Source organism: Salvia splendens, chromosome 19 (genome assembly GCF_004379255.2).
Source record: "Salvia splendens isolate huo1 chromosome 19, SspV2, whole genome shotgun sequence".
NCBI lineage: Eukaryota > Viridiplantae > Streptophyta > Magnoliopsida > Lamiales > Lamiaceae > Salvia > Salvia splendens.
The window spans coordinates 27816107-27840572 of record NC_056050.1 but is presented as its reverse complement, the minus strand read 5'-3'; the positions used below and the strand labels follow the sequence as shown (position 1 = coordinate 27840572).

The window sequence follows — 24466 nt, the reverse complement described above, 5'->3', positions numbered from 1 at the left end:
TTTAACCTCCGGTTCGGTAAACCTTGGGCAGGTCTAGTTTAATACAATCACTGTAGTGCTCAACTTCTCAATTAATGAATCACTAGGCTCAATTATCTCATAATTTGGGATTTGAAAAAATTATGATGATATGATGGACGAAAAATTATATAAATACACTTAATCAGTAGTCTTTATTTTTTAGACATGTACCACTACAAAAAACTTACTCCTTCTGTTTCGTGATAGTGGAGACGTTTCATTTCGACACGTGATTTTAAGAAAAATTGTGTTAAGTGAGTTAAGTAAATGATAATAGTAAGAAATTCTAAGACAATTAAGAAAAATGTCAAATTCTCACCATATAATAATTACGAAAAATGGCAACGTTATCACATTATCAGTCATTTTTAAAGAATAATAGTCATTTAAATCATGAAGTTGGTCAAATTCTGGTATGTTCTATGAACTTTGAAATTGGAATATTAAATTACGAAGTTTCATTTTTTTTTCAATTGCATCATACATGCATAAATCGATGTCTTTTAAGACGTTAAAAAAACGACAATATTTTAAGAAGTGAAATGAAAAAATAAAGAAATATCAGAGAAATAATACTCCACTTATATTAATTAAATGCATGGATGAGACAATTGAGAAAAATGAAACTTCATGATTTAATATCTAACTTCAAATTTTTTGGAATAGATAAGAATTTGACCAAACTTTAGAATTTAAATGGCTATTAAGCTTTTTAAAAATTTGACAAATTTGCCAATGTTAACCGAAGGCAAATGATTTAATATCTAACTTCCAATTTTTTTTGGAATGGATATGAATTTGACCAGACTTTAGAATTTAAATAACTATTAAACTTTTTAAAAATTTGCAAAATTTTCCAATTTTAACTGAAGCCAATTGATTTAATATCTAACTTCAATTTTTTTGGAATGAATAAGAATTTGACCAAACTTTAGAATTTGACCAAACTTTAGAATTTAAATGGATATTAATCTTTTTAAAATTCGTAAAAATTGCCAATTTTAACTGAAGTAAATTGATTTAATATCTAACTTCAAATTTTTTGGAATGGAAAGAATTTGACCAGACTTAAATGGCTATTAAACTCTTTTGCAAAATTTGCCAATTTTAACTGAAGTCAATTGATTTAATATCTAACTTCAATTCTTTTGAATGGATAAGAATTTGATCAAACTTTATCAGTTAAATGGCTGATAAACTTTTTAAAAATTTGCAAAAATTGCCAATTTTTACCGAAGCCAATTGATTTAATATTTAACTACCAATTTTATAGAATGGATCAGAATTTGAGCAAACTTTAGAATTTAAATGACTATTAAACTTTTTAAAAATTTGCAAAAATTGTCAATTTTAACTACAGTCTATTGATTTAATATCTAACTTCCAATTTTTTTGAAATGGATCAGAACTAGACCAAACTTTAGAATTTAAATGGCTATTAAACTTTTCTACCCAATTTTAACTGAAGCCAATTGATTTAATATCTAACTTCCAAATTTATAGAATAGATCAGAATTTGAGCAAACTTTAGAATTTAAATGGCTGTTAAAATTTGCAAAAATTGTCAATTTCTAAAACTGAAAACAGTAATTATTGATTTTTACTCCTTCCCACCATAGGAAAAGCCAAACAATAGAAACGCCAAAATTCCATCGGGAAGCGCTTATCTGTCTACATTCGCAAAAGAATAAGACCTTATGTACTGTATTGCAAATAAGGCAGGCCCAGGCCCTCCTCTGCAAATACCCCAATTTTAGCTGCTGCTCTGTGTTGGGGAGACCTATAAAGATTCCAACTTTTGCTCACCATTTTCCCCATTCAATCACTCAAGTAATGACGATCAACTGCATGATTGCAAGCGAGCCCTCCATGCCTCAATCCGCCGCCAAAAAGGCGCCGCTCATCTTCGACGCCAAGCAGCTCCAGCACCAGACCGCCATCCCGCCGCAGTTCATCTGGCCGGACGACGAGAAGCCCTCCGCCGACCCGCCGGAGCTCGACGTCCCTCTCATCGACCTCCGCGGATTCCTCTCCGGCGACCCCGCCGCCGCCCGCCGCGCCTCCGACCTCGTCGGCGAGGCCTGCCGCAAGCACGGCTTCTTCCTCGTCGTCAACCACGGCGTCGACGAGGCCCTCGTTGCCGCCGCCCACCGCAAGATGGACGACTTCTTCCTCCAGCCGCTGCCCGACAAGCAGCGCGCCGCCCGCAAGCTCGGCGAGCACTGCGGTTACGCCAGCAGCTTCACGGGGAGGTTCTCGGCGAAGCTGCCGTGGAAGGAGACGCTCTCCTTCGAGTACTCCGCCAAGAGCGGCGAACACCACATTGTCGAGGACTACTTCACCAACACTCTTGGCCAAGATTTCACACACTTGGGGTATGCATTATATATACCTCCTTTTTCTTTTCTAGGACACCGGTTGTCTGTAGTGTCATGCCCTGACCAATGAGGACGTTGGTCTTACATTAAAGGGCGGCCAACTATTACAGACTCTAGTATTCTGTATTAGTTGGTGTAAAATAACTAACTTCTGCGTGATTTATAAATCAATTAAGTTGTGGGGTTTATCGATACGAACTTCAGTTTCCTACATTGGTCGAATAACACAATTAGTATGGGATTTATATAGACTCTAGTTTCCTATATAAGTTAGTTACGGATTCCAATTTCAACTAATTCAGATGTGAGGTTTCTAGACCAAAAGTCCTATAACAATGAAAAAAAGGTGTTGGGTCCAGTTTTTCGTGTCAATTGAAAAAACAAAAAAAAGTTTATAGACTAATAGAGCTCGATAACTAATATTTTGGTGGTCAAAAATGAAGTCGATTTGGTTCATGGTTACAGGAAAGTGTACCAAGAATACTGCAGCTCAATGAGTCGTCTCTCCCTAGGGATAATGGAATTATTGGGGATGAGCCTAGGAGTGGAGAGGTGTCACTTCAAAGAATTCTTCGAAGCGAACGAATCAATAATGAGACTGAACTATTACCCTCCGTGCCAGCGCCCCTACGAGACACTAGGCACGGGGCCGCACTGCGACCCGACCTCACTCACCATCCTGCACCAGGACTCCGTGGGCGGGCTGCAGGTCCACGTGGACGGGCAGTGGCGCTCCATCGCCCCCAATGTTGACGCCTTCGTGGTCAACATTGGGGACACCTTCATGGCCCTATCCAACGGCCGCTACAACAGCTGTCTGCACCGTGCGGTCGTCAACAGCACCACCTCTAGAAAGTCGCTCGCCTTCTTCCTCTGCCCCGACAAAAACAGGGTCGTACGCCCGCCGCCGCAGCTCGTAGACGCCGCCTTTCCTAGGGCGTATCCGGATTTCGACTGGGCGGACTTGCTCGAGTTCACACAGAAACACTACAGAGCCGACATGAATACCATGACGTCATTCTCCACGTGGATCAATGATCGACGTGTCACTCATCATGTTTGAAATCCAAACAATAGTAGTACTAGTATTTTGTTTTTCTTAAATTAACTGATTTGAAATAGAGATTTGGGGAATGTGAATAATGGGGATAAGTTTAGAGGGGCAATTTTGTAATTTCTTATGTCACCCTATATTGATTTACGTCGACTCGTTGTAATGGTGTCCAATGTAGCTCCATCAAACAAAAGGTACATCACAGTACACATTTATATAATATTTGAACTTTTTTTTTAACAATTGTGTATATATATACTCTAAATTACAAGTTAATTAATATGTTTGTATTCTATTTAAATTAAATCGTCTATCAATCATTGAAACTGAAACCATGATTTGAATCAAATTGATTCGAACTTTTAGTTAACCAAATATTGATTCTACACCACTGAGTTAAGATTATGTGATGATTCGCGGTGGTATTATATCAAATCAATGTTAGAATTAATGATATTATAGTTCAAGGTAATTTCAGAGGATTTCAATCATAACTCATAAGTCTCATTGTCCTAATATGGTAAATTTATGGATTAATTGCATGGAAAATCATGAAATTTGGTCTATAACACATATTTCATATTTTCAATAACAAATAATGAAGTTTTGAAAACCCGCAACTGTCCAACGTCGACTTAGAACATATATACTCCTATATGAATGAATTTCAATAACAAATAATGAAGTTTCTAAAGTCCGCAAATGTTCAACATCGACATAGAAGTTAGAACATACTCCTATATGTATAACAAATAAAGAAAATGATGTCACACTTATTAGTAATTAATATTGGAGAATATATATGTTATAGGATTGGGAAAAAGGCTTGAATTGAATGCAATGGAGTGTAGTGGAATGGGGTTGTTATTGACACCATATATTCTTATTTTATATATCTGGAGTTTTGGAACTATTTGACCATGTAGAATGAAAATATTTGGGACGTTGTCTTCGTCTGTGTCTTTGTATGCACTTCCAACCAGATTACATAAATATAATAACAACAAAGATAATGTTTTCTCTCTCTTTTTTTAATTTTTATGCAAATGTGGGAGAGAGTGCATGTCCCCACCTAAATTTAAACCCCATCAGTCCTGTCACTATTTATTACTATTACATCTCTATAAGTGCAATGCATGCAATCTCACATTATCACTATAAAAAGCATGTATTTGTGTAAATTTCTAAGTATTTTATTTTATTTTATAAACTAGTATATAATAGGCTGAATTCTCGTTTTGTCATTGGAACAAATGAATGATCAATGGATCCTGATATCTTTTCTACATTTGTTGTTAATTTGTCGCTCTTTTTGCCGTCAATTTATACATTCTCTTTAATGCATGAATGCATCACATTTACAAACATAGAAAACGAAGTAGTAAATATGAATAATAATTTTTAAAATTTTGAAAAAATGAATGAAAAAAGAAAGTGAGCACAGCACGTAAAGAGACATCAAAACTAAAGGCCCAACTTCACGTGGAAAAGGTTTGTTTGTTAGTGAGAGGCCAATGGTTGTGCATCTGCTGCTGCTGCTGTGTGTGAAACTTGTTTGTTATTTTGGATTCTTGCTCAATTTTATTGTATGCTACTACACGACACTCCTTTGGATTATGTCAGGGATTCCACCTGTCCTATATGAATCCTACATCAATTTATTACGATACACAACTCTTCAAAATTAACTTATCTCCACATTATCTAATAAGGCTCATGGCCTAGTTTGGCGACCCTCCATGCACCTTGGAAGGCACCAGGGCCTAGCTAGTCGAGTCTGCACCTGCACCCTAATTTGTAATACAGAATTGTGCCACAACTGAAAACCTTCCACAATTATTTTTGACGCTGAGGGAAGAAGACCCTACAATATAATAAAAATATGTGAGCTCATCTAATTGTTTTGTCAAATTGTAGTATAGGAGTATCTAGTCTAGTATGATAGCCGTGAAATCATACGTCAACGTCTGTGCCAGTGAGTTAAACAACGTCGTCGTTTCTTTGAAAAATATCAACAACAATATACTACATGTGGACGACCGGTTTTTTCCTTGTGGGATAATTGCGGATAAATCAAAAGTACATATTTTTTTAAAGTCATGGGATGAACCAGAATTTTGACTATATCTCATGGTTTTTCCGACAATTTATCGCATTAAAAATATGATATACATTTAAAAATCTCTTTTATTATATCCATCATCCCAAATGGTGGGTTTGTGAGGATCCTAGAGAAGAACGATCTGTCACGTTGCTTAGTGAATAAAATCTTAATCAATTTGGCATTATATGAAAGTAGAATCTAGGATCTCATGTTGTTATGGAATTGGTCACAGCAAAGCCATGAGTATTCAGTAGCTGTAGATTTTCTTCTTAATTTTGCACTAGGTCCTGTCACATAAATGGTGTGACCTGGCTCTATGTATAATTTAACATATCAATTCTTGTTTTTATTTTCCACAAAATAGGACAAACAAATTTTGTTTTTATCATTGATTGGCCCAATTTTAAATATATATCAACTTGGGAAATTCACAAAAGAAGGGGATACTAACATTTATGGCCAATTTATTTTTACATAAATATATTCCCAAGGGGAAAAGAAATGTCACTACCAAACAGACTAGTACATATAAATATATAACAAAATCTATCTCCATCAATAATTTAAGATTTTAACTTCTTTTCTCCTCTCCAAATGCCATAGTTTTTGTGGTGGAGGCTTCAATCACACACACATACACAGTAATTTTACTGTCTCTTCTCCTTTAACCATAATATATACACATAAAATATAATAATTTTAAATTAGAATAATAATCCTTTAAATCGTGAAATTAAATCTGGTCGGTATCATAAGGTTTATAAATAAAATATTAAATCACGAATTTTTTAGGGTTTTTTTTCAGTTGACTCATTCGTGTACAAAATGATGTTTTTTCGTGTGATGCTCAGCACGGTATTGTTTCATTAAATTAAAAAAAAAAAGAAATGAAAGAAAGGAGAAATGAGACGACATCATTTTGAGCATCACTAGAAAGTGATGTTTTATGCACGAATGAGACAATTGTAAAAAAATGAAACTTCATTGTATTATATTCTGTTTTGAAACCATATGAGACTAGCTAGAATTTCCTTGATTTTGTGCTTTAAATGATAGTTATTTCTTCTAAATTTAATAGACGTGATTAAGTTTACTTGTTATTACACATTCCACCTTAGAAGGGGTATATGGAATATTCACAAAAATCAAGAAAAAGAATCTCTTCTCATCTCATTATATATCAAATAATCACTATATATCTTATCTATTTAAATAAGCACATTATTGATATTTAAACTAAGGCTAGCCATGTTACAAGTTGTCAAATCTAGAGCCACCATACAAGGATGCATGACAAACTTGAGTTAATTTATTATAAGGAATTTTGTTTCTTCCATTCGTTTGTCTTTTCTTTTAGCAATTTGTATCTGACAGCGATTTTAAGAATGTGATCACGTATAATTAAATCAAATAATATGTAATAAGAAAACAAAATTTATTACTTTTACCCCTTTTAAACTGTAGAAAATTAATCATCCGAATTATTTTTATTTTGCATTTGCTTATGTAGATGATATTAGAAAGTGACACATAATTTGATATATATCAATAATGTTGAATTTCCTTTCCAACTTGATGACACCTTTGTCCAAAAATTCTGAACTTATCTCAAATTTTGATTTGGATATGTATGAAAACGATACAAGTGATCAAGTGCGCATTTTTGGACATGTAGAAAATACCAACAATATCAAAAAAAATGGAGATTATCGACGTATTTACATGTACACATGACGTCATCGGGTATCACTGGCGAATTACTGCTGAAAGTGATAAATCATCGATAGACTTGCACGACGTTGCATGACGCGAAAATCACAGTCAACTTCACTAACGAATTGCCATTCACTTAGTAAATTCATAATAATTATTAATTAGATTTTTAACTAAGAGTTATAGTGAATAAAATGAAAATTATAGATAAAATTTCTGAAATTTAATTTATTAGTATACGTTACAAGCCCATTAGGCACCAATTCAAAACCCATTGAAATTTGAAATGGACCTGTTAGATATTTCATTTTCGTAATATTGGCCGGCCCACTTTACACTAGCAGAAAATGGACAAGGCTGTAGTAATAATAGTTCAAATTAACCATTTAGATTATCTGATTAATATTTTCCAAAAGAAATTTAATTAATTCTTTTAATCAAATCACCGCTATTTAAAATATTTCTGCTACTAAAATTTCAGATTTTTATATTTTTTTCAAAATTTTCCTTTAGTCGCCATTAAAACATAAAATACAAAAAAATACAATAATTTTGGATAAGAGTGACTAGTATATTTTGGTCTTATTCTACGGTTACAATCACTTTGCTTAAGCTAATATCAATTTAGTTTTGCCTTATATATACTTATACATACCTATTTTTTGAATTATATTTGTGATACCAATTGTACGTCATTACACACTCACCCCACATTATTTATGTCGTTACTAAATCAATACATAAAATGCCATACACTAAAAATGAATTTTATGTTTAGATAACTAATTGTGAACCAAATTAATAAATACTCCATCAGTTCACGACTCTTAAGCCATTTTGGTTTGTCCACGATTTATAAAACCATTTACTTTATTCCACTTTTAGTATGCGAACCCCACATCCCACCAACTTTTTACACTCACAATCCAATATAAAACTAATACTTTAAATGGGTCTCACATTCCACTCACTTTCTTTCTTTACTATTCTTCACAAAGTCAAACAATTTCTTAAAACATGTGCTGAGTTAAAATGGATCTTTAAATAGTGGACGGAAGGAGTAGCTCCCTTAGTTTCCATCATGTGGACCAACAATGAACAAATAACCCTACTATAAGACTTTCAACAAAACATATAGTTAGTAATAAATTTTCAAATGCTTCATATACTCTTATAGATATGTTTTCTTGTAATAATCATATCAATAATTTTTTAAATTATTCAATGACAAAATAAAGGCCTGCAACATGCTATGACATCCACATTTGTATTAACGCTACAAATCTAAGTACAACAATGCTAAATTTATTGGCATTTAGCATATGTCACCTAATGTCACAAAATATGATTCCTTTTCTTCTTAACTACAACTATAAATAAATTATTCCTCACCGCACCCATAAACTTTTAGATGAAGCAAAACACATCCGCAGGAGGCGACGACGGCGTCCGAGTCCGACGAAAGACGTCGTCCCGGGGCCACCACAAGTTCGTCGGAGTCCGCCAACGCCCCTCGGGGCGTTGGGTCGCCGAGATCAAAGACTCCTTACAAAAGGTTAGGTTATGGCTCGGGACGTTCGACACGGCCGAAGATGCGGCCAGGGCTTACGACAAGGCAGCTCGACAGTTGCGGGGCGCAAACGCCCGCACCAACTTCGAGCTGCCCCAGTCGGGCCCCGGCTCGGCGTTCCCCGAGAACGCGGAGGCGTTCTCGTTCGACGCCATGTGTAGGACCGACGAGGCCAGCGACCTCGTCAGCGCCCTAGTGGCAAAATTGTTCAACAAGAAGAGTTCTCGCGTGCTAATCAGCGGCCACGCGCCTTTTGCCCCCCAGTTGGGCAGTTTCGCCTTTCCAGGTGAAACCGTCCAACCCCCTAGTCAAATCACAAAAACCGCGGCCAATCATCACGTTCTCGATGTTGATGGCCCGGTTAGTGACAAAGACGTATTGGGTCAGAATACGACGTCAGTGGGTCCGGACTCAAGCTTGGAGTGGGTAGGTGAAGCCCAATTGGGTTGGGAGCCACAGGTGATGAGCCAATTGGAAGAGGATCCATTCTTGATGAGTGCATCAAAGGGTTGTACGTGGCCGGCCATGGATTTGGGGTACAATTGTAATCCACTTAGTGAAGTGTTAGCAATCAATATGAAGGGAAGAAAGGATGTACAAGTCGATGCAGCGTCGACTTCTTGGGCCCCACTTATACCTTTTTATGGATATCAAGATAGTAACAATTGTGTTGGAGCTAATATTGAGTGGGATTCTGAGCTTCATTATGTTGTACCTTCCGTACTTAGTTAATAAAGCATGGGTCTACACTCTACACTAGATTTTATTATTAGTTATAAAATAACTCGCACACGAAAAGATAATACACTTGAGAGAGCTTGGTGAAGAGGGTGTGCAATTGATGTTTCTCAATGAGCGTGTTCTGTACTATTGATATATGTAAGTCCAGAGAATTCGCTAAATCACAGGGTCTAGGAGATCGTGAAACCTTTAGAATTCGGTCGTTGGGCACACACTTTTCCCGCTTCAAAACCTCAACCCACTACAATATTGGTTAGTATAGGGAAGTAAATGATCGATCCCACGAGGACAGATGAGTTAGCATGTATTTGGAGGGTTTTGGGAGGGTTTGGCTGCTGCCACGCAACAAGTGGGTCGAGAATTTTAAACTACTGGGTCACGAGAATTAAAAGCACTCAAATACTAACTAACTACTAGACTTAAGAAATAATAAGAACAAGTACGCATGCATGATTCGAGACTTTAAATTAACTGCAGAGGGTTTATCAAACTACTGGGTCAAGTAAAAAAAGTTTCCTAAAACGGTGAGACAACAAAGCAAGAAAAAGTAGTGGGGCAGATTCCCGATTTAGCTACTGTGACAGGTAAAGCTGCAAAAGCAAACAAACAACGGATCTAGATCTAACTACCAACGATCTTCATCTTCTTCAGCAAATAAACATGAACATGAACGAAATAGAGCATCACAAGCAGAGCAAACTCAGATCGAACGTCAAACATTATGATTAAGCAGAAAACTATCAGATCTAAGCTACCATGTCAAGTAAATCTAAAGCAACAGACATAGCCATGCAGGTCCAACAAGTACGTATCAGATTCATCACTCGAAACCACAATCTACTCCAGATCCAACCGATCTAAACTCAACAACATTCAGATCCATCTCCTTCAACTCTTTTCAAACAATTCCTCAACAAACAAACTCAAATTTAACCAATCTCAACTCACATTCAACAGTCAGTTGCGAAAAGCATCCAAAATCAGTAAAACCAACATCAAACATCAGAAACCAAAGTAAAACAGAAAATAGAAACCGCCATAACCACAGAAATAAGGTTCAAACACAAAAGAGTCGCCGAGCTCCCTGCAAAGAAGTTCACAGCGAGAATAAACGACAGAAAATAAAAACAGATTGCATCCTCGCCCTCGTGAGGACGGTGTTACACCACAGAGACTAACTATCGCCAAGCCTGCCCAGAATCTCCCATTGGTGCCAAGTGCGCGTGAAGTGAGCTAAGACTAGAAAATGAAACTAATGAGACTAAGAGTGAAAGATAAAAAGTGATAAAAAGAAGAGAGTGTCTCTCTTCAAAAGGGGTCGTCCCTTTATATAGGCACGGATCCCTAGGGCATTCCTTCATAATTTGTCTTTTTTGCCCTTGATCCTTATACTTGCTCCTTGCTCCATTTTTTTGTATTCTGCCAGTGTTTCTTTTCATTTCCTTGGTCTAGTAAATTGCTGGCGTTTTTTACTTCATTTCCTCATTTTCCTCTGCCCATGGTAATTTGTATGCGCTTCCTGGGTTCGGCAGATTTTACACGCACCTGAATTTACAAACACTTATTAGTTCACTGAATTTTCAGAATTTAACCCCATAACCAATGTATGAAATGAGCCTTATCAACTCCCTTCATTTGCCATTGTCAAAGATTCCAATTTTTTTTTATATTTCAAAGTTCTTATTTTTGTCTTTCATTTTTAAAGAGAATCAACAATAATTATATGAAATTTTAATATTCTTATTTATTTTGTGATTCTAATTTCTTTCATTACAAAAAGGATCAATGTACTTCAAGGATCAAACTTAAATTAATGAAATATGTCATTAAATAAGAATTTCTTAAGATCAAACTAAACCTTTGCTTACAAGTAATAAGAATATTTATGATTAAGACTTTTTACATAAATACTTATAAATGATTTTAATAAAAAAATTTATTATTTTTTTGTATTACTTTATTTAAAAATTATTATTACGAAATACATTAATAAACTATGAAAATAATAAAAAAAATCTAAACATATAGTACTACTAAAGCACTGAGAAATTAAAAACTAAAAATTAAAATAATATATGTGGTGAACTTTGATTGGCGATGAAGTGATCACGTGCTCTTACACGCTGTAGCCAAGGGCGGATCTGCTTTGTGTGTAATAAGGGGCAATTGCCTCACCTCAATTTATTTCACATATACTAATTAATCTGTTATTTAATTTTTAAAATTTTTAAATTTCCTTTATAAATGTCCCATCTCAATCTTCAAAAAAATTTCATATATGCTGAACTGAATTTCAGGATCCGTCCCTGGCTGCAGCTGATATCACGACGTGCTCAATTGCCTGTAACAACGTGCATCGACTATATACACGGCTTCCCTTTTGTGTATGCCCTTAAAAACGTTTTTCCAACTCTAGATAATCAAACTCTGCGTTAGAGCTGCGTAAGGAGATAAGTCTCGAATAAATAAAAACCAGCCGACAGGCAAACACATTTGGCAACCAGATTCCTACTTGGTTACTATAGTTATTAACAACTAAAATAAATCACAAGTAATCAATTCTAGTTAGTAGTTGGACTAATGCATTATTAATAGCCATAATATCTTAAATTAATTAGTTCAAAAGTTTTGATTATGCGTCGATTTTTCTTTCACGTAATAAATTTACAAGTTGCAACCTAATATAAGTACATCATCCGTGGATAATAATAATTTACCTCAATAATGCCTTCCATCAGTAAACAAATATATAATTGAATGGCAAATTGTGTCCAAAATAATGAACTGACGCCAATAATTTTGTTTTTATTATATAGTGGCTAGTTTTTTGTTTTTTATTCAAGCCATTTGAGATCATTTATTGTCTATATTAAACCATCGAATCCCAAAAATTATGTTATACTTTCTAATATATGGAGTAGTAATTTTAATCATAATCTTTTAATATATAGTTTAACATTGCAACCCCCTGCAAAAAAGAACATGTTATGATGGCACACTATTATAAAATTGAACATCAATATTGTCTAAACAAATCATGTCATTACATCTTATTATCAAAACAGCTCACGTGTATTAAATATATACTATATCTCTACCTTTATTGAGGTGGGGATATTGTATTAAATGAACCGATGCAGATATAAGATTATAGAAATTATAAGTAATAGAGGATCTACTGAGTGATTTGACTAGGTTCTTTTTGTTTTTAATTTGTGTTTCATGTTGTTTCTAGCTATTTTTTGGGTGTCAATTTGGTTTGTGTGCTCGTGTTTATGCTGCATTACACTTGATTTTGGTACTTAAGTTGCTGATGTTCACTTTACCTGTTTGATTATTCATTTGATAACTTGAGCACTTTCTCTTTTATCGAATAAAAATATTCTAAAAAATTGATAAAGAAACTTAGAGAAAGTACTTGAACAAAAGCAAGGGGTCTTAGAATTCACTACCATTATGCAATTACTTGAAAGCTGGCCCAAAAATTGAAACACTCAAATTACTTGAAATACTAATTTTTTTAGGCAAAATACTACATTGTTCTCCTTCAACTCGCAACCATGGTTATTAATAACTAAATGTATATGGAAAATAACCAATAATCAAACTAGTATATATCCTAATGAAATGTATAGAACTTCATCATAAAAGCCTCATCATATTCAAAGGTTTGTACATAAAATAGGGCAAAAATGATTTGTTTTTACGGTTATGTACAATAAAATGTTTCATGTAAAAATTAAGATGCATATTGCTTACAAGCTGCATGATGAAGATTCACATCAAGCTTAATTTCCTCTTAAAACTCCAAATTAATAAAATCCCAAATTTGTACAATGACAAACCCTAATTGTGATGATCATGTCCAAATCAATTGATCTCATTCGCAAGTCTCATCTGCAGCTCAGCCAGATCAATGTAAACCAACGCATTCACCTTCAAATCATTGGTAAAAATAAAAAATAAAAATAAAGCAACTACAATGATTAATTTCCATATATAAAAAGTGTTAAAATAAATAAATTTACCTGAGCTTGGATCTTGTACAAGAATCTACCATTCACTTTGTTTGAAATGCAGGTGACAACATCGAGTTCGCTTTGAATCAATTCCATAATCACTCTGGATAGTGCAAATCCACAGCCCTCTTTAATTCCACAATTTATCAAAATTTCAACTCCATCATAGCAATAATTCACAGTTACATAATTTGGGAGATCAAAGCTATTTGAAGGAGATGCATTCTTGAGCTCATCTCTCCTCGATTGCAACTCCTCGATCTTCTTCTCCATACTCTTTATGTAATTCGCAGCCTCGTGCATGTGATCTGAGACCGACCTTTTCCCCTACCATCAGTGGCGGACACAGAAAAAAATATTAGTGGAGTAACGTTTGACTTTTGTTCTCTTCTTTTTCTTCAAACAATTTCTTCTTCCTAAACTATTTATGCAATCATTGTTTTTCGATATCCGTATTTTTCCATTTTCTCGCGATTTCAGTCCCTCCTCATCCTCCATTTCTAGTATTTCGGTCTCTGGGGAATCAGTTTGGTAAGGGATAAAGATAATTTTTGATAATTATTTCCATTAATTTTAAAATAGAAAATAAATAAATAAATTTGTAGGGCTTAAGCTTCTCCCCCTCTCTTACTGTGTCCGCCCCTAACGGTCTCTAATTTAGGACTCCAAATATAAATTCTTGAAGTTTATAAAGAATGAATTAAGAGAGAGCAAATATATATATACCTTGATGTATTCAAGAGGGAGAAGTTCTCGAAGTGAGGTGTAAAGAGTAGACATTTCTTGCCTTCTTTGCCTCTCAATCTCTCTATGCATACTTTTCTTCATCTTATCATCACTTTCTTTGCTTTCTTCATTTGATTTCGATGCTCTTCTCCTCTTTTTGGAGCTTTTGGTAACAAATTGAGGGCTATCCAAAACATCTTGAACTTGTTCAAGAACTAATGAGGGTTCATCAGAAAAGCAGCTCATGATTTGGAGGAAACTTATTTTTTTGATAGTGAAAATAATTATTTTAACATGTAGGTGGAGCTTATATATATAGGAGAGGAAATTGTGGAAAAAGTTCAAAATCTTGTGAAATTAATACCCTACTAGCTACCTAACCCTTTCACTTCTTCAACTTGTCTCTTGTATTGTTTGTTTTTAGTTTATTTGGTTTTTGGAAAAAAATGATGAGATGGATATCATAAACAATCATTTTAATATTCATGATAAAATTATTGAGATTGATTAAGTCCACAACTGTGGCAGCTGGTTTTGTCAGAAACACTCCATGATTTAACAAAAGATTTTTTATTGGATTATGATGATGTGATATATATAGCTCATGGTCTAAGAGTAGACATAATTTGATGTAGTATTATTTTATATCATCTCATTTTCAATCGTTTTCTCAGATGAAAATATTTATGTAGAAGTTTCTTTTACAAAATTCTTTAATGAAAATATTGTTGACACCCATCTATTTATCTATTAGGATTAATAGATTCCATATGAAGATATTCGAAATTCTCTTTTCATATCACAAAATGTTTTGTAACAACGATTGTGAAGTCACAATTATGGAGTATAACAAACATTTTGTGATAATTAAAGAGGTAGCAAGGTTTACTTACAAAATAAATGAGAGGGTGAAGGGTTGATTTTGTTCCAAAGTTTGTGGCATTTACATAAAAACATCACGCCGTTTAAGTAATTATATGTATTTAGTACTCATCGTTTTATTTTTGGGAATAAAATGGCCTACAAAAAATTTCTAATGATCAAAATATTAACTTGACAACCGAAATTACAAGTCGGTTACCCAAATTATACTTTGATTACCCAAAATTACACATCGATTACTTAATCACATGTACTTCCAGATGTTGAGGCAATATTCCAATCTATTCCAATTGTTTCCCATATGAAAACATTTCTTTGGAAATTTCTTTTACAAAATTATTAAATAAAAATATTATTTACACTCATCAATTTCATTAATTTTATCTATAAGGATTTAAGAGATTCCATATTCTCTTTCCATACCACAAAATGTAACTATATCATGACTATGTTTGATTCACACAACATAACTGAACTTTTACATGTTACATAATTAGGTAAACCATCAAATAGGTATGTAATAAAGGGCTAACTATTTGCTAATTGCTAACTGATTATGTCAACATGTTATAGATGTCAACACACATTTATATGTCAATAAAATTTAGTTAACATACAAATATATTTGTATTAACATTTATAACATAAGTTGTTGACATAATTAGTCGTTTACAATTTAAGATAGTTATCGATCAAACATGACCCCTCAAATATCACTAAACTAAATAGCACTAGCTATTAAACTATTACTACAAGTCACGATTTTATTTAGTGGTAATATTTATATATGTCATACTTCTTCAAAATTTATGTCACTGCCGAAACATAATCATGAAAATCAATTATATTTTATAGCTAATCGCCTAGACAAAGACTTGTTATCAACTTTTTAGTGAGCAAAAGATTTAGATGTGTTGGGCAAGAATAATAGAGCTATCCTTCCCGACCAAGAGCATCATTTAAAGATTTTAGCTGAAATTTTGTACAATTGTCCCATAAAGAAATAAACTGACATGACTTCACTAATCATAATTTAATTAAATAAAGTGACATAACACGGATTTAAAAAATATAATAAGAAATGAACAAAAAAAGTTAATGAAATGTGAATTCTACTTTTAAATATTAATTTTATGAGTGAAAATGAGTTAATGCTATATAGAGTCCACTACAAAAATGGTAAAAAAATAAAATTTGACAAATTTTGTGAGACGGACGAAAATGAAAATATGTGATAAATTTTCAAGGACAAATGGAGTATTATTATTATTCGACTTAAAAACGTAGTGAACATTCTTCCCATATCAATTGATTTTTAGAATAGAACCTTATATTTCATTTGTCGAGAATTAATATACAATTAATAAAGTAAGACAAATGAGAAGAATGATAGTTAAAATAGTGTTAGTGGATAGTGAAACTCACATTATTATTAGTGTTCAGTGAGTGGTAATGGTGTCATTATGCTATAAGTTGTAAATAAATTGATGTATATGGGTAATGAGTTATGGACAACTTTCCATGAATAGGAATACTCATATTTTTATGGGACGGACGAAATAAAAAAATGCATATGTTTTTTCGGGATTGAAGGAGTAGGATTTAGATAAACCAAAATATATACTCTTATCACCAATAGAATTGTCAACAAGGCTGGGCTGGCCCAGGCCCACCATGGGGCCAGGCAATTTGGGACCCGCCGATCCAACAATAGTTCATTTGTGGAGCATATTATAGATTCAAATTATGAAACACTGGTGAATGGTGATCCAACTATATTGATGAAAATGGTATCAAATTTCATGTCAAGACTATAGAAATGAGATATTTAAATAGACTACTTGTGCTTTACTTTTACAATTTGGCTTTCTATATACATTTTCTCATGATAGTAATATTTTAAAAATGAACTTGAAAAGAGTATGTCTTTTTGAGCTTGCGAAAAGTTGATTGGGTGTCGTCTGATGAAAGCTTTACTTATACTAGTTGGGATAAGCTAATTATATAAATTAGTATCGATTGAAGAAACTAGCACATTAGTATATTGGAAATGTTGAATGTGATAATTAGGTATTTTCAATTTTTTACAAAAAAAAACATAAAACAAAATACTATAACTTTTGTTAATAAACCAAGATAGACAACAAAAGACTGACAAAACGTTCAAATTTGCCCTTCAAATTTTGAACCTCTACAAAACTAATTTAACTCTAAAACTCGTTTGGAGCTAACACAGATTGGAAATATAATTAATAGCCATTTTTAACTCTTACGCTCTGAAAATTTATAATGAATTCAATATTTTTGATAAAATCATGGTTCTGATTTCTGAGTTCGATTATATATTATATAAAGGGAGAAGTTTTCATTTTTACAAATTCATCATTTCAGTGCCTACTTATCACCCTACATCTATATCCGATAATTATTTGTTTTTTCGAGAGAATTGACTATAACAAAGAAGCGCATATAGTTAACTAATAAACACCTAATTAAAATCAATGAACGAATAAAAACAATTTTTTCGCTCTTAAATATATGATTTGAACCAATTAGATGATATATACATTCATCAAGTAAGAAGATACATTTACTATATATTTTTACGATTAAAAAAAGTGAAAATGATTATCATTTCTTTCCTACTTTCGTAATTCCCATCTGTTCCTTCTCCTATACTTGGATTTCTTATCCAAGTTCGAATGTTATTTTGAATTTGGTAATTAGTTATAGTATTTAGGCCCAACCCAACTTACATATGTCTATGCTTAGTGGGTTTCAAATGGACTTGATTATGTGCTGGATTTCGTGGCTATATATTACGTTTCAGAAAAATGTAACCAATTTAAGACATAACATAAAATTATAAATTTAAGATAAATCTTATGGTGCAATATAAATAGAAAATATTCAAAAAAATATATAAGAAACTGCTGAAATTTATACTGATAAATTAAAACTATAATCAGGAGTCTAGGATTAGGAATAAAAAAAATATTTCTCAATCTAACACCTACAAGCCCCCTTTACCTAATGTATAAAATAATTTTATTTGACTTGTACAGTAAATGCAATTTGGTAATTTTTGGATTCGAATCCCAAAGACTGCTCAATGAACGAATAGATACAATTTTTTGCTCTTAATATGATTTCTCATAAACTCTCATTGTTTGGGTTTTTCACACAATTATCAATTTAAAACTAATCAATATCATTGTGACTATAGATAAACTTGTAAAGACATTCAACTATATTATTTAGTACATAGTCCGTCTATCTAGATAAAGTTGGAGGCATATTACTAATAAAAGTTTGTGTATTCAGGCACAAAATACTTAGGGACACCACACCCCATCTCTTTGATTGTTCCTAAACATTTTGTACAAAATTCATGATAAAAAAAAAGGAATGAAATTGTACAACATATAGCTATCCCTGATTTTGTCTAGATGACTTATTGCAAATTCTCCGGCCGCAATAGTTTAAGCAAGCCTAATCAAATTCACCAATCCCTCCCTCAGCTCAGATAGGTCAATGCTTGTGCTATCATTAAGCTGAAAACCATTGCAAATTTAAGACAATCATGAAACTTAATTAGATTAACTAAAACCCAAAATCATATAAATACGAATTGACAAATTTTTTTAAAAAAATCATGAAGTTTTGTCAAATTTGAATCTGTCCCGCAACTTTTGAACCAGCTGAAAAAAACCAGAAGTTTGGAATTGTTCACAATCATCCCATAACAAAATTTTGATGAAATAGAAGCCGTTATGATAGAACTAACATCATTGATGTGGATGTCTCTAGTAAACGATGATGTCTATTCATAAAGAAAACAACTTTGTTTAAAGTAGTAGGACGAACCAGAATCCAAATCCAAACTTCATGGCTTTTCCGGCTTGTTTTTAAAGTAGTAGGACGAGCCAGAATCTGGTCAAACTTCATGATTTTCACGACAATTTGCCAAATATGAATCAATTACCAAATATGAATCAATCTAGTTCACCTGAATGTGAATTTTGCTAAGGCAGCATCTTGCATCTCTAGTAAAAACACACTCAATAACATTGAGCTCTCTATGAAGCAAATCTTCAAGCACCTTTGACAAGGGAAAACTCTCCCCTTGGATGCTGCTGCTACTAATCAAGATCTCCATTAATCCATCTGCCAAAACCTTAATCTCAACACAAGTGTTTGTCGAATTCGAGCTCCGACTCCCATCACTCGATTTCTTCAACATGTCCCTCCTCTTCTTCAGCTCATGGATCTTCTTATTCATATCATTCACATAATTCACCGCCTGCTCCATGTGATCCGACACAGCGCGCTTGCCCTAGATAGAGTGTTAGGAAATAAACACAGACAATCACAAACATAAACCAAATAAACACTAATAAGGAATGAAGTGAAACACCTTGACATATTGGAGAGGGAGAATGGATCTGAGAGAAGCATAAAGGGCTGTCATTTCTTGCCTCCTCTGCTTCTCTATTAACCTAGGAGCTGTCTTGTCTCCCTCTTTATGTTCTATTCTTGACCTCTTTTTATTACCATTGTTGGCCTCTGGTGTTGGGAAATCTTGGAGCAGATCTTGGAAGAATTTATCTTCGTCAAAACATGTAGATGGCTCCTCAATTCCACCACTACTTGAAAATTGAAACATCTTTGTTTTCTAAGCACAATTCCCAAATAAAGAGACCCTATATCAAACTTATAGTAGTGGTGCCTAACCTAACCTAGTACTATTTTAATGATAGATTAAATAAATTTCATCTTGGGAGAAACGGACTGATTAATTACTGTTTATGATTAATTATTATTATTATTATTATCATTATGCATTACTAATTAATCTCAGCATGTAAAATCAAGGCATAAGACATCACACTAGACTACAAATTACCTTACTGTTACTAGTGGGAGGGTGAGGTCTTTTGTCATTTACTTATATGTTTTGTGCTTATTAGTTTTATTGTAATTTGTAAGAAAACTTATGTGTCTAGAACATGTGGCTATACCATATTAGGGTATAAAGCCATTTTTAGTATTTACTCATTTTCAGGTTTTAAAGTTACTAATTGATTATTGATGTTGATTACTCCATAATGATCCGTCTTTCAATGAAAAATGATGGAATATATTTTTTTTTCATTTATTTTCTTTTTTTAGTTGTATTTATATTCTTCATTCATTCTCATTTTATATGTAAAAATGTAATTTCGTCCGTCCAATTTTTTTTTTTTTTTAAGTTGAAAACGTAAATATTTTATAGCTAGAGTAATTATGTACCATAAGTAGTCTGATGTAGTACAGTACTACAAAAAAATGCAGCGTTTAGCGAGCACCAATCACCAATGTGTCTTCTAGGGGGATGCCATAATTATAGAATTATCATTCTAATAAGGGAAGGAGAAATATACCAAAAGGAATTTTACTGATTTCTTATTGATTAAGTATGGCCAGTCATCCTATGTCAATGGAGGCAAGCCCAAGAAAACGCCTAAACATTGGCAACAAAGGGCGAATCCAGACCCAAGGAAATAGCCATAACAATCAATAATTAATCAAACCTGGGTATATTTTCCTTTCGATATTAAAATTATATTTCCATAATTAATTCCTTAGTATCTTATCTCCTAGTTTATCCAATACTTACAAATTTAGCCAAACATAAATAAATACTTATAAAAACAGAGTAATAAAGGAAACTTACAAAATATATATTGAAAAACCCTTCCCGAGGGATAATTTACAATAGGAGTAAGGATGGAGGGATACAAGAGAGAGAGAGAGAGAGAGGGTTCTTATCTCAACACATGAGATTCTGATCTTTTCCTATCACAAGACCTTATTTAAAGACAACAAAGTCGGATTTCAAATCCGGATTTGAAATTTATGATTTTTCAGCTGACGTAAGGGCTGACGAAGGTGAATGCTGGCGAAAGCGAATGCACCCTTTATTCTTTCATCTTTCCACTTTGTTGGCTCTCATTTGCCTTATCTGGCGTCTTCTCGATCATCTTGATGAAGTTAGCAAAATTATCTTCTGTTGAGAAGCCTTCTTCTTCTTCGAATGGATCCTGAGCATCCCTAAAATTTTTATGCTCATTATTATTTGGAGAGAAATCTGGAGAGTTAATATCTGTATCTCCTTCTTCGTTTTCATCTTCATTTTCATCTTCATCCATATGATCAATGTCTTTTCCAATACTAGCCATATAATTTGCTATAAGTTCCTTCTCATTCATTTTTGAGATATTCTTCCTCAAGAATTCTTCAAAAGGAGAAATGTCTTTTTTCAGAGATTTATTAACTCTCTTTTGTTCTTTATAAAAAGAAACTTTTTCTTTTATTAATTGAAGAGTCTGGAGACCTTGGATATCTCCTGACTTGTCCTTCTCCATCATTGTAGGCCAAAACCTAGTGAAGAACTTCCTCTTAAGGCACGGAACATTATTATGATCAAAACCAATTTCTGGTTCCCATTTCCAGATCCACGGGATACCAAATTCTGCATAAAAATGAAGGGTCTCCATATTATGAAAAAGTCTATTTTGGTTCTCTGCTTCTATTAGTGCAGGAGAAACTTGTTTCCATTTAAAAAATAAGGATTTAAATTCTTCTGGAAGTATTTTCTCAGAAGTTCCAAAGGTTTGCCACCAGTCATATACCCATGTTGGCAGTCCTTGTTCATAGACTTTTGGGCAGATTTTAATCCACCACGAATGTTTATGATAAGGATTTTGGTAAAAGAAGGTTTTATAATAAGCTTCCTTAATATCCCAGTAATTGAAGTTTATAACTTCCCTGCCACCATTATTATTCTTAATCTGACATTCTCTTTCCCTTAGGGTTCCAAAACCCCAATCTTCAGCTGTTATAATTTGCTTAATAATTATCCTGCTAAAATTATAAACTTTAGCCTCCCTATAAGTTTTGAAATGCCTGATCTCACAAGCTCCCATACTTGTCAGGAATTCTTCATAAAAAATTCTTTTTTTATAAGAAGGAGCAGCATATGAGGCTGTATCCATATAACGCTGCATAAGCTTCCAAGGCTCTTTTTCCCATCTAAGGTCATGAGTTTCAAGGAAGATAATGATATCTTTGAAGGGAGAAGGAATATATTTTTCTTTTTCTTCTGATGAAGTTATTACCTCAGCATAGGATGTTGAACCTTGAACTCTATTAGCCCAAGATGATGTGGTTGCCTCATTATCCTTTTTTGAGTTCAGATATTCCTGAACTTTCTGAAGTAATTCTGGATTATCTTCCAGTTGGTCGATACCTGTGATATTTTCTTTAAAAAGTTTCTTATTACCATGCTGTATAATGGGGATTCCACCTCCTCTTCCTTTATAAAAGGAAGGGAATTGGCTCCTTTGGCCTCTTCCTCTGGGGAGCATAACTACAAAATGAAACGTTTTAGGTTAAACCAATGAGAATAATTATATTAATTTTGTCTTCACAATTTCTTATCAGTCTTTTGAGATTAAGAGCTTCTTCCAAGATAGGTCTGAGGGGAATGAAGGGTCTCCTTCTAATATAATACCTTTCTCTGTCAAGTTCTTCCATTCTAATCTTATAATTTAAAATCATATTTTGGAGATTCCGAATCTCCTGTTTATAGTAAATCCTGTAAGGATTAACCATTAGTAATAAATTCTCTGGTTAGGAAATCGGGTAAATTATTGTCCGATCCTTTTTTATAAATAATCTCAAAATCAAAAGGAGCAAGTTGCGCTTGCCATCTAGCAAACATCTGCTTAGAAACATCGTGCTTAAAATCTTTATCAAACAAAAATTTTGCTGCCTGGCAATCTGTTTTTATTAAAAAACTCTTATTAAATAAATCGTCTTGAAATTTTAAAACGCATTTAAGGATAGCCAAGATTTCTTTAACAACCGTAGCATAGTTCTTTTGACTACTATTCCATTTTCCTGAGTAATATCTAACAAGATATTCTTGTTTATTTTTGGGATCAATTTGTTTAAGGATACCTCCATATCCTATATTTGAGGCATCAGTTTCTATAACTTTTTCCCAATCAGGATTAGCAATTAAGAGGCAAGGGATATTTTTGACCTTCTCTTTTATCTTTTTAATAGCTTCTGTATGACTATTATTCCAGGGCTTAGGATCCTTCTTGAGCCTTTCATAAAGAATAGCTGTATCTTGAGCAAGATTTTTATAATAAGGAGAAATATAATTAATACTCCCAAGGAATCTTTGTAATTGAGTTTTATCTCTTATTTCATCTGGAAATTTAGATGCAAACTCGATGCTTCTATTAATAGGAATTATCTTTCCTTTCTCTATATTATGACCTAAAAATCTAACACAAATCTGAAACAATTTCATTTTAGGTTTGGATATAGTATATAGTAGCCTACCAAATCAACAGTAAATGTAATATATTAAATAGTACTATTAGGGAATCGTTGGCCTATGGCTATTTTATAGAGTGGTCCTTAGCCTATTTACTAATTAAGTGATGGTAAATTATTTGGACAAGCATGGTTTGAATAAATTAACTTGGCACAGTCCGAATATGTACTGTTGATGATAAGTTAATTATATACTATGGTACTGGTGGGGGAGTGGAAAGCTTTGCTAATTAAACAATAAACCAAATTATTGCTTGGTAGGATGAAGACGTTAATTGACGTTTAAATCAATGGTATTATATTAACAATTAATCTGTTTTTAACTAAAGCGACAGTGAAGAGGATTGTTAACTTTTTTCTACATGTTTAGCAAAAAACATGCGGAAATTCGTATTTATATACTCTTTGCTGAGGTAATTAATGGCTAGTAGTCTTTTTTTCTCTTTTATGGAGTATTTAGTTTATAATGTATTTGATCACCATTCTTTGATCATAAAATAGGTTATACTACTATATACAGATAATTAAGTTCAAACTTTACATAGTGCTGCTTTATATAGTAGACAAGCAAGTTTAAGCACATTCATTAAGATCAAAGCAAGAAAACAAAATTAAATTTGGTGGAAAAAAAAAACTAAAAGCATACTCTCTCCATTGATCCACTATTAAATGTCTTAATTCGCCAAAACAAGGATCTACCATTAAATATTTCATTTTATTTGAGTTAAATTATCTAACACTCAACTAATTAAAAACAACTAAAATTTTATGAATTATATTTTCAGCTGAATAATCAAACAATGTCTTAAAACCCATGAAGTTAAATAGACCATAATTTATTGGTGGACGGGAGAGTACTATATCGAG

The 24466-nt window shown here is 33.2% G+C and overlaps 4 protein-coding genes across 4 annotated transcripts; 2 read left to right on the top strand and 2 right to left on the bottom strand.

The window, feature by feature from the left end:
* Nucleotides 1–1840: 1840 nt before the first annotated feature.
* LOC121778118 (gibberellin 20 oxidase 1-D-like) lies at nt 1841–3690 on the top strand. Its single transcript, XM_042175416.1, has 2 exons — nt 1841–2396; nt 2865–3690. The coding sequence occupies exons 1-2, from the start codon at nt 1855–1857 to the stop codon at nt 3460–3462; spliced, it is 1140 nt and encodes a 379-aa protein (XP_042031350.1). The 5' UTR covers nt 1841–1854; the 3' UTR covers nt 3463–3690.
* A 4991-nt stretch (nt 3691–8681) lies between these two features.
* LOC121779288 (ethylene-responsive transcription factor CRF2-like) lies at nt 8682–9572 on the top strand. The gene has a single exon (XM_042176595.1). It carries the CDS (start codon nt 8682–8684, stop codon nt 9570–9572), a length of 891 nt encoding a protein of 296 aa, XP_042032529.1.
* Nucleotides 9573–13276: 3704 nt separating this feature from the next.
* Nucleotides 13277–14625, bottom strand: LOC121778736 (transcription factor bHLH36-like). Its single transcript, XM_042176142.1, has 3 exons — nt 14327–14625; nt 13610–13927; nt 13277–13517 (listed from the first exon to the last, which is right to left on the bottom strand). Exons 1-3 carry the CDS (start codon nt 14570–14572, stop codon nt 13452–13454), a joined length of 630 nt encoding a protein of 209 aa, XP_042032076.1. The 5' UTR covers nt 14573–14625; the 3' UTR covers nt 13277–13451.
* A 3859-nt stretch (nt 14626–18484) lies between these two features.
* Nucleotides 18485–19910, bottom strand: LOC121778782 (transcription factor bHLH120-like). Its single transcript, XM_042176184.1, has 3 exons — nt 19626–19910; nt 19218–19544; nt 18485–18762 (listed from the first exon to the last, which is right to left on the bottom strand). Exons 1-3 carry the CDS (start codon nt 19872–19874, stop codon nt 18691–18693), a joined length of 648 nt encoding a protein of 215 aa, XP_042032118.1. The 5' UTR covers nt 19875–19910; the 3' UTR covers nt 18485–18690.
* Between the last annotated feature and the right edge of the window lie 4556 nt (nt 19911–24466).